This window comes from Pyrus communis, chromosome 11 (assembly GCF_963583255.1).
Source record: "Pyrus communis chromosome 11, drPyrComm1.1, whole genome shotgun sequence".
In the NCBI taxonomy this organism is placed as follows: domain Eukaryota; kingdom Viridiplantae; phylum Streptophyta; class Magnoliopsida; order Rosales; family Rosaceae; genus Pyrus; species Pyrus communis.
In genome coordinates, this window is record NC_084813.1 from 25,438,761 (window position 1) to 25,454,037 (window position 15,277).

The 15,277-nt window shown below is 37.2% G+C and overlaps 1 protein-coding gene across 3 annotated transcripts; it reads right to left on the reverse strand.

Annotated features, from left to right (window-relative positions):
- Positions 1-2,177: 2,177 nt before the first annotated feature.
- LOC137708402 (uncharacterized) lies at positions 2,178-8,076 on the reverse strand. 3 transcript variants are annotated; one of them, XM_068447465.1, is made up of 10 exons: positions 7,934-8,076; positions 7,667-7,842; positions 7,511-7,551; positions 5,542-5,587; positions 4,786-5,268; positions 4,532-4,678; positions 4,147-4,239; positions 3,774-3,821; positions 3,093-3,523; positions 2,178-2,868 (listed from the first exon to the last, which is right to left on the reverse strand). In XM_068447465.1, exons 4-10 carry the CDS (start codon positions 5,570-5,572, stop codon positions 2,257-2,259), a joined length of 1,845 nt encoding a protein of 614 aa, XP_068303566.1. In that variant the 5' UTR covers positions 5,573-5,587; positions 7,511-7,551; positions 7,667-7,842; positions 7,934-8,076; the 3' UTR covers positions 2,178-2,256. The 3 variants fall into 3 exon arrangements, with proteins under 3 accessions (XP_068303566.1, XP_068303567.1, XP_068303568.1); XM_068447466.1 differs by having other exon boundaries at positions 7,511-7,558; XM_068447467.1 differs by lacking the exons at positions 7,511-7,551; positions 7,667-7,842; positions 7,934-8,076 and having other exon boundaries at positions 5,542-7,425.
- Between the last annotated feature and the right edge of the window lie 7,201 nt (positions 8,077-15,277).

A 15,277-nucleotide genomic window follows, 5' to 3' on the forward strand; every position in this document is an offset into this window, starting at 1 on the left:
TATCTGGAGAAGTTTTGGGAGTTAAGCCGAACTCCGAATCTACATAAACAGAAGAGGATAATCAACAAATTAGATAGCATCTCAGCAGAAGCACAAAGCAGCCTAGAGACTAATCAGTCTACTTACCGGGGATGAAAATTGTCAGAACACACAGCTCAGGGGAATAATCAGACTCCCACTCTTCACTTATCTTCAAAGTCTCCTTGACCCAATCATGATCTTCTTTGCTCAAATGATCAAAGCCTACGGCGGGATCGCAACTGCCCAACTCCCTCAATATGGTCTATGTCAAAGAAGTGCCAAAACTAATTGACAGTTAGATCCAAGTCAAAGAATTGGCTTAGATTGAGGAATCCCACCATCACACGGATTGCGTTTGGAGAACATTAAGCGGGGGCACACTTCATGGAGCAAATCACTTCTTGGAAGAAACGTGGCATGGGAGAAGTGAATCCCAACATAAAGTAGTAGGGGTGAAACTTGATGGCTCTCCAAGCCCACTACATAGTTCACAATTGCTACTTTCCTTGACACGCTTCACACACCCCAGACGAAGTGGTGTGCCTATATGCTTAAATGAAATCTTTGAACAAGTCATCAGAATTAATTTTGAAGTGAGTAGCCTTGAAGTAGCCCACCTAACTCAAATACCCGCCTTGACGATACAACAGCGGCACATCATCATCACTTTTGTGGCTGGAAGAAGACATACTCAATGAAATTCTACAAAGATGCGAGGTAAATTTGTTAAATGACTTCGCAAAAAAAAAAAAAACAAAAAAAAAAAAAAAACAATCAGCGCATCAGGCCCTATAGCCCAAAGTCCAAGTCACAGCCCAAACTGCAAGAGCCCAACAACCGCGCTAGGCCCCACGGCCTGGTCTAACTCCCTCTCGGCCCGCAGACCTCATGACCCAAATCAATTAGAGGGGGTTGGTGCCCCCACAACTCCCTCTCATTCTCTCGCATGGGCCGAAACTCAGTCGTCTAAAAAACCAGCTTAGGAAGGAAGCTCGAGTCTCCCTTTTTCTTTCCAACACAAGCCTAGGCATAACGGCCCAGACCCGGTGCCCCTTGCGCACCAATCAGCTCGGCCCAAGCTGAGTCGCATCTGGCCCAGCCAGCCGACCGCCGCACCGAGCTGACAATAGTAAGCCACCCACGACAGCTATGTCGTGGCCCTCCCTAATCATTTTTTCACACACTCGACCCCCATCGAGCCAAATTTCAAGCCCTGAGGCTCCCAAAAATTAAGAAGAGAAGAAAAATAATTTTTCTTACCTTGATGAAGCGTGAAGACGAAGAAGGTAACGAAAGACGGTCCTTTGCATGGGTAAGTGTAGAAGATTGCTAAGGGAGGGGAACAAATATTCTCTAACTTTCTCTTTCTTGTAGGGTAGAATAAATTGCTTTCTGAAATTGATTGAATCATCTACATAAGGTAAACTTAAATAGACTTTAGAAGTAATTTATTTCCTTTTCCTAGAATGATCTAATTTCCAATTAAAGAAAGAATCTACATCAAAATAGGAAACAATATTGTATTTCCTAAAACAATGGAAGATCTCTACACCTGTTGTCCTTTCCTATGAGCAGCCGAACATGTGTGGGGGCAATTGTGGAGCAAAAAATAATCAAGAAAATTATAGAGGTGATACGTGTATTTTTGGATGAAAATGACAAAATTACCCTTGAGGCACACTGGAATTCCCACATGCATGCAATGAACAATAACGGCTCAAATCATGGAAGAGTCAAAGGTAATCAAAATGGTATTTATTCAAATCTCTCTCATCACTCCTCATCAAATCTTCACTCAAAAGGTAACTCTTAATTTTCCTATTCAATTTACGATAAATTGACAAAATAATTGCAAAATATTATTTTACATAATATCTTATACTCAAATTCCCACCATATATGGGCAGACCCTATTTCTCCAAATAGGGCCGACCACCACTAAAAGACTAAGTCATTCTCTCCCCAAAAATTCTCAAACACATTTTCTCTCAAATTTTAACTTTAACATTGGAAATTCTTCGACCAAAACCCCCCTAATTTATCGTGGGCGGTAAAAGTTTTGGCCTTAATCTTAAGTGTTATTATTTTGCAAGTGTATTTTTGTCAAAGAAAAAAAGGGTGAAAATTTGCATTCACAAGAACCAAACACTTACATAGCGTGTGCAAGGCATACAAGCTTTCTTAGGAGAGGCAAACATTACAACTTACATAATTAATACATTCCATATAAAGAATTTATATCCAACGTTTGACTTTCCTATCGAATAGTTGTTCACAATAAGTAGACACGAAAATCTCAACGAGAAGGGGAAATTGCATCCCAATAAATAAAATGACAGGAACGCCAGCAAGGAAAATGATTGGATAAGTGATCAATGGTTTGTCTTGAAGCATGATGAATAAGGCAGAAGAAAAGGCAACCATCATGGTGGCGATGGAGATGAAGAGTGTGGAAAGGCCTATTATCATCTTTGTGGGTAAGGATTTGAGGAAATCATCTTCAGCATAACGTGACGTAAGGATGCCCAAAAACATCAACACTGACGTTGCAGAAGAAAATAGTGAAATTGCATCTGAAACTATAAAAACCATAAATAGCTTTTTATTTAAGAATATGGGAAATCCTGTTTCTCCATTGTTTCCACCTGGAACTGTGAATGCTGCAACAAACATGATTGTAATAATGAGGGCACTGACAACCGTATAAGAAGTTGATGTATCTTTCATCCACTTTTCTCCTTCCCCATGCAATTCCTTGTGTTGCTCGGTAAATAATTTAGAGGGTGTCAAACCAGCATCGTTAAAATTTGAGGTTCCCGAAAGTTGAACCATAATACTCTCTACCTCCTGCATTTCATTGAACAAAAACTTATAAATCGTAGTGATATGAGGTGATCGTGGTCTTTTAGTAACTAGAAAGGAAAAAAAAATGCTTCATTTGATACATAGATATAATTCTTGGACGGCATCGGCATGGGACAAAGTGAGAAAAAAGTAAAATTTCAGGATAATATTTGAATTTCATGGGGTTAAGGATATATTCAGATTGAATAATATGATATAATTCTAACCTTGTACCATTGCCTTTCTCTCTGCATTTGCAAGGCTGCACCTGGAATACGATCAAGCTTTTCCTTTGCCAATGGAGATAACATCCCCGCATAGTGTAGCACGCCGTTGTGGGTATCATCTACCAAAGTCGCAACAACATTTCTTTGACCAACCCCGTATATAAGGCTGTAAACTTTTTCTTGACGACATGCAACGGAATGATGAAATATGGACTTTCCGGCCTGGCCTCTGAACATTAACTCTGGTCTGACTTTACATAGAGAGATAACGAGCTCAACAACCCCAGTTTGGACAGCTGTGTATACTGTTCCATATGCATAGCCTGCTCTCAATTCTTTATCATTTAAATCTTTTATCACGTCACACATGCAATCCAAAATTTGACGTGTCCGCACATGGATCAATTTCAATTCACGAATACGGTTGATTCCTATGTTGATATTCAAAACAATGTTACAACTAACAACCACTTTTTTACAAATAAATAAATAAATTGATATTTAAACAAATGAAAAATGGGAGTTGATTGCTACACACAAATTTTAGTTTCTCAAATCTCTCTTAATTTATGACCATCGAGTTTAATAAATCAACAGACATAATTTAACAGAGACATGTGAGAAGTTAATTGTGTGTTTATCATTTTCCATAAAAAAAACATAAATTAAATGTCCACATACCCAAAAACTCTAAAAGCCTCGATGGAAGTCCTTGTAATAAACCCAAGACTGCGACACAAATTTAACATCAGATTTTACTGCCAAAATTTCATTATGTGCTGATTAGATGATATATGGCAAAAGCAAAGAAAAATAAAATAAAATTCTTATTTATTTTGGGGAAATATTATATCAAACCCTAAAGCAGCTTAATACCCAGGTACCATATATTTGGAAGGTTGCTTATGCCATACACCATCTAATCAGCACATATGAAAAGGACTTCAACATATCATCTAATCAGCACATAATGATTTGATAAAAAATTTCCTGTTGGAATTTTGAGCAGAACATGCATATCAAATCACAGTTAGAATTTTGAAATGTAACATACCTGTGCTATTCCTTTGATCACCTTGTTCATTTTCTTGATTTAGAACATTTATACGAAAATCACCGACGGAACGAGCAGGCTCTACGTGTATACCTACCAAGAAATAGGACTTCCTCATTCAATATACTCCTTGTAGACAATGTATTTGACATAAGACCAATTTTCTTTTACAACGCTGTCATGTGATATAACAGTTTTTGTGGATGCAAACATACCATTATGGTGGTACCTATTTGTAATATGATTTAAGAAAAATATTAGGGAGACCACTTTATTTGAACCGCTTATATATGAAACCCTTTATGTCGAACGTGACATTTGTACATGCCACATATAGTGTTGACAAATTTGATGGCAATAAGAGAAAGGGGAAGGTATTACTAACAGTTATAGATCCACCATTGCCAAAATTTGAGCGAAGTTCCACTCGGAAATGCAGAGGGCGAACGAGCAAATGCAAATAGAGGGGATCTTTGTATGCCTCGAGTACATGCCAAGCGTGGGCAATGCTGAAGTAAGTCCCATGCAATATCTGTACGTATGTATTTAGACTTATTATATATATGTATATATATGTGTGTGTGTGTGTCTATATATATATTGCAGAAAATATGATTCGGTTAGAAGTAGTTTCGTTACCAAATTGTCTGGCAAAAAGACAAAAGCTAACAAGTTCAGAGCCATAAGGGCCATTATCTGGCATTAGATCTTGAAGTGGAGTGAAAGAGTAGAGGTACCGAACTATATTCCATCGGTCATGCAGAGCAGCGATGAGAATCGGGGTCATTCGGAGGGGCTCTACGGCAATACCGAGTAGATTCTTGTTCTTCGTAACCATGCATTCAACCATCTTGATGTTGTCTTTAGCAGCATAAGCAAGAGCCGTCCAACCATTACTATCCTTAGTATCTTTCATCTCCAAGTCTTCCTCCGTCATCAACTGCACCAGCTCTTCCACAATTTGCTCGTGCCCGAATATTGTTGCGTTGTGAAGAGCTGTTCCCCATCTATCCATTGCTTTTATTGCATTGGGGTGTAGGGTAAGAAACTTCTTCGTTTCATGCCAATCACCCCTCCTTACAGCAGCGAAGAAAGCTGGATACTCATGCAGCTGGATCTCATCTGTCAAGTGTACGTTGTAATTAATGCACAAGATAGTGATAAACAGGTCGAGTCTCGTTCTCTTGGTCACCTGATGATCAAGGGTTCATGGCCACTAACTCTTGAATTTGATATTAAGGTTTGAGATTAAAATCTTGGAAGCACATTCATTTATTCTTGACAGTTTCATACTTGATATTAAATTCAAGAGTGGGTGACCATGCATTCCTTACGTACAAGAAACCGAGAGAACCCTTCATATACATTTAATACTTTGAATTTGATTATACATACCTCGGTTTTCTACTCGGTTGGACTCTGCCATGCTCAATCTGTCAATCTACCCAAAGGAGATTTTATTATAGGTAGATCATGATCATCATGTGTTTATATATGAAAACAAAGAAAGAAATAGTGAACCAAGTACATATGGAATCTTAACTTTTGACGCTTGGGAGTTTAGAAGCCATACTTTGCCTACAAATTAATTTAAGGATTATAGCAACAGTATCAAGTCAGTCTAGCTAGGAATTTAGAAGCCATACTTTGCCTACAAATTAATTTAAGGATCACAGCAGTATCAAGTAAACCTAACTGGGAATTTAGAAGCCATACTTTGCCTACAAATTAATTTAAGTATCAAAGCAACAGTATCAAGGAAGCCCTAATAAAACTCGGCAGTTTGCCATACTACGTAGAAGTTATCAAGCCTAAATTGTAGAACATTCTTTGTCCAGCAGTAGATTGGCAAATGGATGCCCAAGGTTTCACTAATGAATCGCTCTGAAGTTCTCAATGGACTGGTTTCTGTATTTGGACTGATCGATGGAGTTTAGGGCTAGTTTGACATTGTGTTCGTAAAAAAATTATTTTCGTTGTGCTTTAAGAATAATTATCTGTAAAATAAAGCAGATGAGCATTTCATAAACTTAATTACTTTTATAAGTGCTATGAGCATGAAAAGCAGTGTTAATTTGCGTTTGGTAAAATTTAATGTAAAAGTGATATAATTGTATATAATGACAAAAATAGAAAATGTAGTGGGGGTGGCGGTGTGGTGATGGTAGTGGCAATGGTAAGGGTACGTTGGTAGTGCCAGTAGTGGTGTGTGGTGGTTGGGGTTGCAGGGGCAACAATGGTGGTCGGGGTAGCGGTAACGGCGGTAACAAAGGTGGTGGTTGTGGTGCTGATTGTGGTGGCATTTGTTCTACAAGGGATAAAATGTGTGTAGAATAAATAATGTCATTTACAAAAAAAAAAAAAAAAAAAATGAAGGTATTAGTATTATAGGGTTTGAAAATACTCATTGAAAGGTTCACTCAATTTTTTATGAAATCAGCTTTTAAAAGCAAATTATAGGCTGATTTTGAAAGTTGCTATCAAGAAGTCATTACTTTTAAAATAAACAGGATATTTTAGTTTTACCACACACTTTTTTATTGCTTAACTTTAGAGTGAAGTAGTTTTTGTTGAGAAAAAACAATACCAAACGAGGTCTTAGACTCAAAATGGGTGAGGTTTGCCTTTGATTTGAAGAACAAAGATGAATGATCAGATCATCAACACACATAAATTCAAAACACCAAAAAAAAAAAAAAAAAACAACCCGAAGAGGTTAAGCAGAAAAAAAGTGAAATGAAAAATCACCGAGTTCAGAGGTTAAGCCCAAGAGATTGAACAGGATGTCTACATTTTCGTTAAATGAAAAATACAGACAAGGTAAATGCATACTAAGCTAAGTTCTCCCAATCTGATTAGCGCTAGGACTTATAATAATCCACAAATAACAACACTGTTTTGTTTCTATACTATTCACTTCCCCTGCATTTGGAAGAATAACCACCCATGGCCAATTCAATGACAAACTAAAACGCCTAACTTTATCCCCACGATCATAATCATAACCATAACTCTCAGGTTCAATGGCTACCTTTTGAATTAATAATGGTCTTGAAGGGGTTAAGATGTGGACAACGAAGATTATAGGGAAACAAAATTAAAATTAAAATTTTAAATAGAAGAAAATAATGCACAAGATAGAGATAAAAATGTTGAGTCTCGTCTCTTGGTCACCTGATGATCAAGGGTTCATGGTCACCAACCCTTGAATTTGATATTGAGATTGAAACCTTGAAAGCACGGCTATTTATTCTCCACAATTCTACCTTAATATTAAATTCAAGAGTGAATGACCATGCATTCCTTACACAAAAGGAAATCAAGAGAACCCTTCGTATAGATTTAATACTTTGATGATAGATACCTGCGTTTATTATTCGAACGGTCTTTGTTGGCATGCTCAATCTGAAAACTTATCCAAAGGAGATTTTAGTATAGGTAGACCGTGATCATGTGTTTATACATGAAAACAAAGAAAAAAATAGTGAACCAGAACCACGTATACGTAATCAACACTCACACTTGGATAGAAATGGGGAAGCCTTCAGAGAAAGCTTCAGCTTGAATTGGGGAACCAAAATAACAACTCACAACTCGGTTTCAATCGATTCGATATTTTGTCAAAACCGAAAACCGATCCGTCGCAATTTCTCTGAAACTCAACCGAGTTCTGCAGTGGACTTCTCCGCCTTCGATCTGTGTCAAAAACTCACCATTTTCAACAACCAAAACCACAAACTTGATCTACCCAAGAAAAAGAATAATCTATAGTGGTTAAAGCCCTTACTTCGTCGGGGAAGCGACAGGGCTTGTCGGGAAAGTCGAACCCGACTGAGGTCGTGGTGGTCCGGCTTTGGGTCCAAGTTTGGGGCACGTACAGAAGACACGGAGAAGAGAAGTGAGAAAGAGAACAGAGAGGGTGAAGAGAGAGAAGTGGTACCGATGGAATGATTTCCTCAAAGGTAACTTTCTGTACATAAAAGCCTCCTTCACTAGAAGACAAAACAGATATTTTCTGTTACAAAACATCACACGTGAAGCATGTGTAGAATAGTTATTAAAAGTGCTGGGCTAGACCCAATTTTGAAGGGACTGGATTGGATTCGCGTTTAAAGGAGACAGGCCGGGTATAGTATTTTCTAACATAGAAACTGGACCTTACCCGGCCCAGTGGTTCGGTCCGGGTGCCTGGGTCCTTGGTTTTTTTTTTTTTTTTTTTGGAAAAAAAAAAACTAAAATTGGCCCAGATTGCACAGACTGCAATTGCACAAATCCTACTCCTCCATTTTTCTGATGTTACAAAATAAGGAACACAAAGAATGCAGTAATTGGATCGAGAAAAGTTCTAGAATCTCTCACATTCATTGGGCATAACCACATTGTACGTACACACACACATATAATATATATCCCAGTATGTATGCTTTATGAAGGAAATTTAAGGTCCCATGTATGGCAATTCAATTAGGCAAATATTGAATGTTCGTTTTCCAAACAAATTTGGGCATTCCAAATTGCAGTGGCAAACATTTTGCAATCCATCATCCAACCAACTAATCTTCCAATTTGGGCATTCCAAATAGCAGTGCACCAAATCATGGTAATTATGTAAGTTACCTGCACGGATTATTCCTCACAATCTTGTTAAAACCAATCTCCTTTTCATGGTCACTTAAAAAATCAGAAAATCCACCAAATCAGCAAGAACAAACATGAACATCATAATAGATTGAGCATAGATTACATACATCCCAATAGATCAAAGTTCAAACGACAAAGTTACAAACATCAGAGGTTAAAGAACCTAAAAACAAAAAAAAAAAAAAAAAAAAAAAAAGGTTAAAGAATTCACATGAATTGGTGATGGTAATGGAGTGTTGGTGGTCGCGACGTCAGTAATGTCGTCAAGAAGTAAAGAAGGAGAATCGAGAAGATGGGTGGTGCGGGTGCTTGGGTTCTCTAGGTTTGGGTTGGGATGTCGTTAAGAAGAACAATTAAGAAGAAGATCAGCCGGTCAGGGCCCAAACTCACAGCAACGGTGATGTCGAAGGTGGGCGAGGAGATGACTGACAGGGAGTGACGGAGTGTGGGTGGTGGAACCATGGAAGGGAAAGGCTCAGGGGAAGTCTGAGGGGACGAAGTCATGAAAGACAGAGAGGTCAAGGAGGGTCGAAAACTCGAGAGACTCAATCAGATTCAAAGATATTATGGTAAAACCAAAGGTCATGATTGGAAGGTATGTTTATTTTCAATCTGGGCCGTCCATTTCAATTACAAACGGGCCGGTCCGGGGCCCCTTTTTCTATACATCTAGAACCGGCCCGACCTTAAAATGTCATTACCCCGCCCTGCCCCGCCCCATTTCCCTTATTAAAAAAACAGGAACCGACCCGTACCTGCCCCGACCCTCGATTACCTGCCCTGACCCGCGGAACCTGTACCCGTTTGCCCACCCCTAATAGCTATGAGTGTAAATTTACCACTTTGCTCTTAAACTTTAAACGAACGTCACTTGCCAAGTTTTGAGCTTTCCATCTAAGGAAAATGACCATCTTCGAATCCCTTCCACCCAATCTTCCTCATCAAACAATCCGGACCCTTAAAACTTGATCCATTGATTACAAATAAGGGCTCACTCTAAAAATTATAATAACTTTAATCATTGGATCAAATTTCAAAAGTTCAAATTGTTTGATGAGGAGAATTAGATGGAAGGGATTCGGAGAGCATCAGTTCCTCCATCTAATCCACATAAAGAAGATATTTATTAGCAAATTAATATTGGTGAAAGTTTCTGTATATAAAAGCCTCCTTCACTAGAAGACAAAACAGATATTTTCTGTGACAAAACATCACACGTGAAGCATATGTAGAATAGATAATATGAGTGTAAATTTACCATTTTGCCTTTAATCTTTAAATGAACTTCACTTTTTTGTTACTAGTTAGATTTGGGTTCTGTTTGCGCTCACACGTTAGTAGTGACGAGTACTACTCAAATATAACAAGAAAGGGAACAAAATATGAACTGAGCTTAAACGTCCACGTAGAATTTCACTTAGCTCAACATGAGCATTTTGTCATTTTACAACTTCAGGGAAAGAAATTACAACAAAATTAGGGATTGTTGGAACCAAATTTGAGCACCACCGTGAGTGGTGGTTGAGCACAAAATTGAGCAACCTGCAAAATAGTAAATAACTATGAGCAAGTTTAGGACCGGGGGTGTAACAGCCAAAGGATCTTTGACGGTTAAGTTAGTGAATGATTTTAGACTCAAGCAATAGGTAAGAGAATTGAAGTGTTTAGATTGCGTTATCTTATAAATGAACCCTAGATGGGCGTATTTATACCGTGGGGAGAGAAACATTTTTAGGATATAATCTTCTTTCTAAGTTGGGAGAATCCTAGAGGATATCTAGAAGTAGATATTGCATCCTAATTTGCAATGTACGCCAATTCCTAGATTGTAGGAACCCCAAGATTTATAAAATTTGATTGTGTCCATATCCGGATCAGATCGCATGTTTTCATAACAAGCATGTTCATCCAATGGAGTTGCAGGACTCTGCCTAATGCCATGGAGTAAAGTAATGGTGGCACTGCTCCTCCGGAGTTGGTGAGTCCATAATCGGACTTTTGAGGTAGCTGTATTCGGATCAGGTTTCCTCTAGCCTTGGAAAATTATGGTCTTACAATGGCCCCTAACTATCCGTCTGAGAGACAACCCGTTCCCTTTGAGGATGAATTGTAATCCGAAGACCATGCTTTTCAGAGTATGCTAAAATAATACCGTTTTAGTCTTCAATCTCTTGTGAGCTAGTCTGATTCATTAAAGGGAGATAGTTGAGTCGTTCTCGGTTCCATCCTGCATCCATCTGAAATCAGTCGTCATGATGATGCACGCCTCTGTTTTGCACACATACTTCTTAAAAGCAACCACACGTCTCATGTATTAGCCTTGGTTCTCGCCTGCATCGATCTCTAGGCTGGCGACTTTTCATTTTCAATGGTGTGATCTTTTCATGATTTGCCCTTAAATAGCCCCCCTTAGGGCACCTGTAGAGGCAGAAATAATTCCAAAAATCTACAAGGTGACATGTGGACTTTTACCCAAGAAAGATATTATTACCTTCACTAAATAGGCAGGGTTCTCAAGCGTCCCATGCGCAGCTCAGTATCATTGCTTTGTTCCATATAAGTAACGTTGTCAATGCAATTTAAATATAAACAATTAAATTGCAAGAATGCATTTGCATTTTTGGGCATGTGTTTTGCACCGAATTTACCATTTCATTTTGGTTTTGGTTCTTATGTTGGCTAACTAAATTAGACTTATTTTTTCTTCAAAAAAAATATTATCTACACTAAAGAGGAGGCGGTAAGACTTAACTTCATAATGGACTAGCAATAATGTGGTTGAAACTCGCTTATGGCGAGAATCAAACCTAATACGTCTCACTTATAAGTGAAAATAAATACCAATAGACCGTAGTATTAAGTGATTTCGATTTCGCTAACATATTGTAAAAATGATCTATGAAGTGTAACCTAGAAAATAAATTGGGAGAAAGGAGTTGGAACCTTCATACCTTTATTTTTTAGTGGGAGTTGGCACCTTCATACCTTTATTTGGAGAGTCTTAATGAAACACTCATGAGTCTTTAACGTTAAAAGTGAACATTATCAGGAGTGTTTTGTTAAGATTCCCTTGTTTCATTCCTTGCGATTTTGACACTTTGTATTCTTTCCTTGTTAAATAAAAATTTAGATAATAATTAATAAAGTCTGGTGGTTGAATGGTAAATGGTGGATTGTGAGACTTCCTTCAAATTAAAAACTGGAGATCTCGGGTTCGAATTCCACTGCTAGTGTGGAAGCCAGACTTGTGGCCAGTGAGAGGCTGAAATGTTTTTGCAAGTCTTCCCGCACTCGAAAATGATGGATAACTATAACTTGCCACCAATTATTCCCATTTTTAAGGAAAAAAAAAAGTCTGGAACCTTCATACCATTATTTGTTTCTTAGAAAAACTAATGAAAATGGCTTGAAAACTTTAAGTTTTAACGATAAGGACAAAATAAAGGGTAAAGTGAATAGAATCATGATTGACTTTTTAGTGTAAAAATGTGATTTTTTTTTAAAATGAACAGTACCGGAAGTTTTTCGTTAAAATTCTTTTGTTTCTTTGCCATTTTGACACTTTTGTATTCTTTCCTGGTTAAATAAAAATTTTGAGACAAATTAATAAAAGTTTTAAGGCCCTACCATAATAAAAAAGTTAAAAGGCCATCATGTGGAATATCATACCATACAACTATAGACATCTTACGGAACAAGATGACAAACTAGAAATTTGACCAGAAGGTCTCTCAATAATAAACTAATTAAGCAAGGAAAATCTTTGCTGGATCGGAGAGACAATTTTTAAGTTGACTGAAAGATTCATGGTCTATCATTTCTCATAAACAATTAGTTATGACAATAGGAACAGCAGTAGGGCACATGATCCATCTTGGAAACGTCAAGAATTATTTTGAAAACAAAAAGAATCCTATTGGGGCACATTAATGTTTTGGAAAAGGTTGGATCTTTCCTAGAGATCGTTCACACAAGCTAGAAAATTTCTACTTGTTCACATTAAGAAATATCTGTGCAGTTTGCATACAACTTAAAAAGTGTTGTGCATTCACATATATGTGTTCAGCTAGTTTGATAGTTTAATCTACTCACTCTCCGGTACCAGAATGTGATTCTCCTCATATAAATTAGATTAATTTATAATATCATCTTTTTCGGAGTAATTTTTCTCATTTAAGACTATACTCGCTACTTGATAATTCTTCAAATACCCGAGCTATTTTCTTTTGGCAACACACACACACAAGTACAATGAAAGTAATAGTGATACAAGGATAACTTTTTCAGGAATTTTTTTTTATCAATTTTCTACTATTTATTAAATTTCCTTCAGATTTGGGTACTAAGTTTTCATTAGCTGTATTTCTCAACTCATATTTCATGTTCGTGAGGTCCCGTATTTTACATATTTTTTTTTAGAATGAATAACTACATGAGTTGGGCCACTTAATATTATGATCTAGTGATATTCTTCTTTACTTGTAAGTGAGAAGTTTTAGGTTCGATCATCGCCAAAGGCGAATTTGAGACACATTATTGCTAACCCATTATAAGGCTAAACTCACCCATTTCCCTTTAGCGTAGATAATATTATTTGTTCAAAAAAAAAATAAACAAAAAACAAAAAATTAAATGAGTTGGAATAGTCTAGATTAGCACTACGTGTGCTGCATGGAGATGATTAAACGGAATAGTCTAGCAGAAATATAAAAATTACATAAGTTGGGATAGTCCAGATTAGCATTATATGTTTAAAATAAGCAGGATATTTTTTTAGTTTTACCAATCACTTCTTTATTTGTTAATTTTTAACAAGCAGGATATTTTTTAGTTTTACCAATAACTATTTTATCGGTTAATTTTAAAATGAATCAGCTTTTGGTTAAAAAATAAAATAAAAAATAAAAAATAAAAAATAAAAAAACTACCAAAACGGTATCTTAAAGATTTGCTTAGTGCATCAAAGTTTACCATGCATCAAAGTTTACCATGTTGGCTTTCTTTGTAGACGAGTGCAACATAACCTTGACTAACATTCATGAAATTATGGCTTTTTAACACCACTCACTACTACGTTTAACCCTTAGCGCAGCGAACACAAGTTGGTCATGCAAGGTATTTTTCCATCGCCTAAACATTTGCACAACCAAAACTTCGTAGTGTAGAATTCGTCGCACAAAGAGAGTGAAGAAAGACTTTGCGCGACGAACAATAGCATTGGTCGCAAGAACACTGAGCGACGGTTGGGCCTTCGTCGCACAAAATTTTTAGGAACGAATATCTTCGTCGCACAAAATGCTAGGATACATACATGGGACGACTAATTTTCGTCTAAAAAAACTTTGTGGGACGATAGTTGTTCTTGTGCGACGAACTCTTGTTAGTCGCAAGAACTATGCGAGACGAATATATTTGTAGCGCAAAAAGAAAAATAATTTTTTTTAAATTTATTTTTTTGTTTTGTTTTTAATATTGTAATAAAATAATAAAACTAAATTGCAATTAAAAAATGTAATGAAGGGAAAATTAATTTATTTAAATAAATAAAAAAAAATGTATGTCTAAGGAAAATGTTTAATAAGTAACGGAGTAAAAAACTAAGAAAATAATTCGGAGTAATCAATGGGGTAGTCATTCGCATGCGGCTGGAAATTCGGAGTAATCTACAGGGGATGGGTATCCGGGAATGCCGGATTGACTGTGGGCTTGTACGATCAGTAACATATGTCTCTTATATGAGGCGAGCTCAGTCTTACGCCCGACCACCTCTGTTGTCAAAGTTTCCACCTCGCTCTTCGAATGCGATGAGGAAGAGGTTCTAGGTTTCTGCCGTCGGGCATTCCCCATCCCCCTACAATACGTCCCCGGTCTCTGATCCAAGGTTTCTGTAATGATCTGAAACCCTGCATCCTCGGGGGGATCCAAAGACTTGAGTAGAGTCTCGGGAGGAGCTGAGAGGCAACCTCCTGAAGAACCAACTGCCTCTTCTCCATCATCGTCGTCTGTGTAATATAACATGCAATATTAATAATAACATTCAAATAATAACCATGATACTTGAATGTGTAAGATAATAATTACAATTGAACAATACTTCCATGAAGGGACTGGGCCAACTCATCCCCGGGTCGTACATAAACGTCTCCAAGGACATTGATCTCCGAGAATTTTGAACCCCCCTAAATAGAACAACATAAGAAAAATGTTAGTAAGAAACAAAAAATTAATATTACTAACATATTAAAAATTGAATATGAAAAGCTTTATTATTACCTGCCGCCTCGCCTCCATCCTATATGAGAAAGGCCTCGAACCCAAATGGTGGAGATTCTTCCCCTGATTGATCTTGTTGGCTTTCACCTTCTTCCGTTATACAAAAAATAAACGTATTAGTTCTAATTTAAATGAAATATAAAAAAATCAATAAACATTAGCAAGAAACGTATAATACTTTTAGACTTAATATAAAAAAACGTACCACATAGCCGGG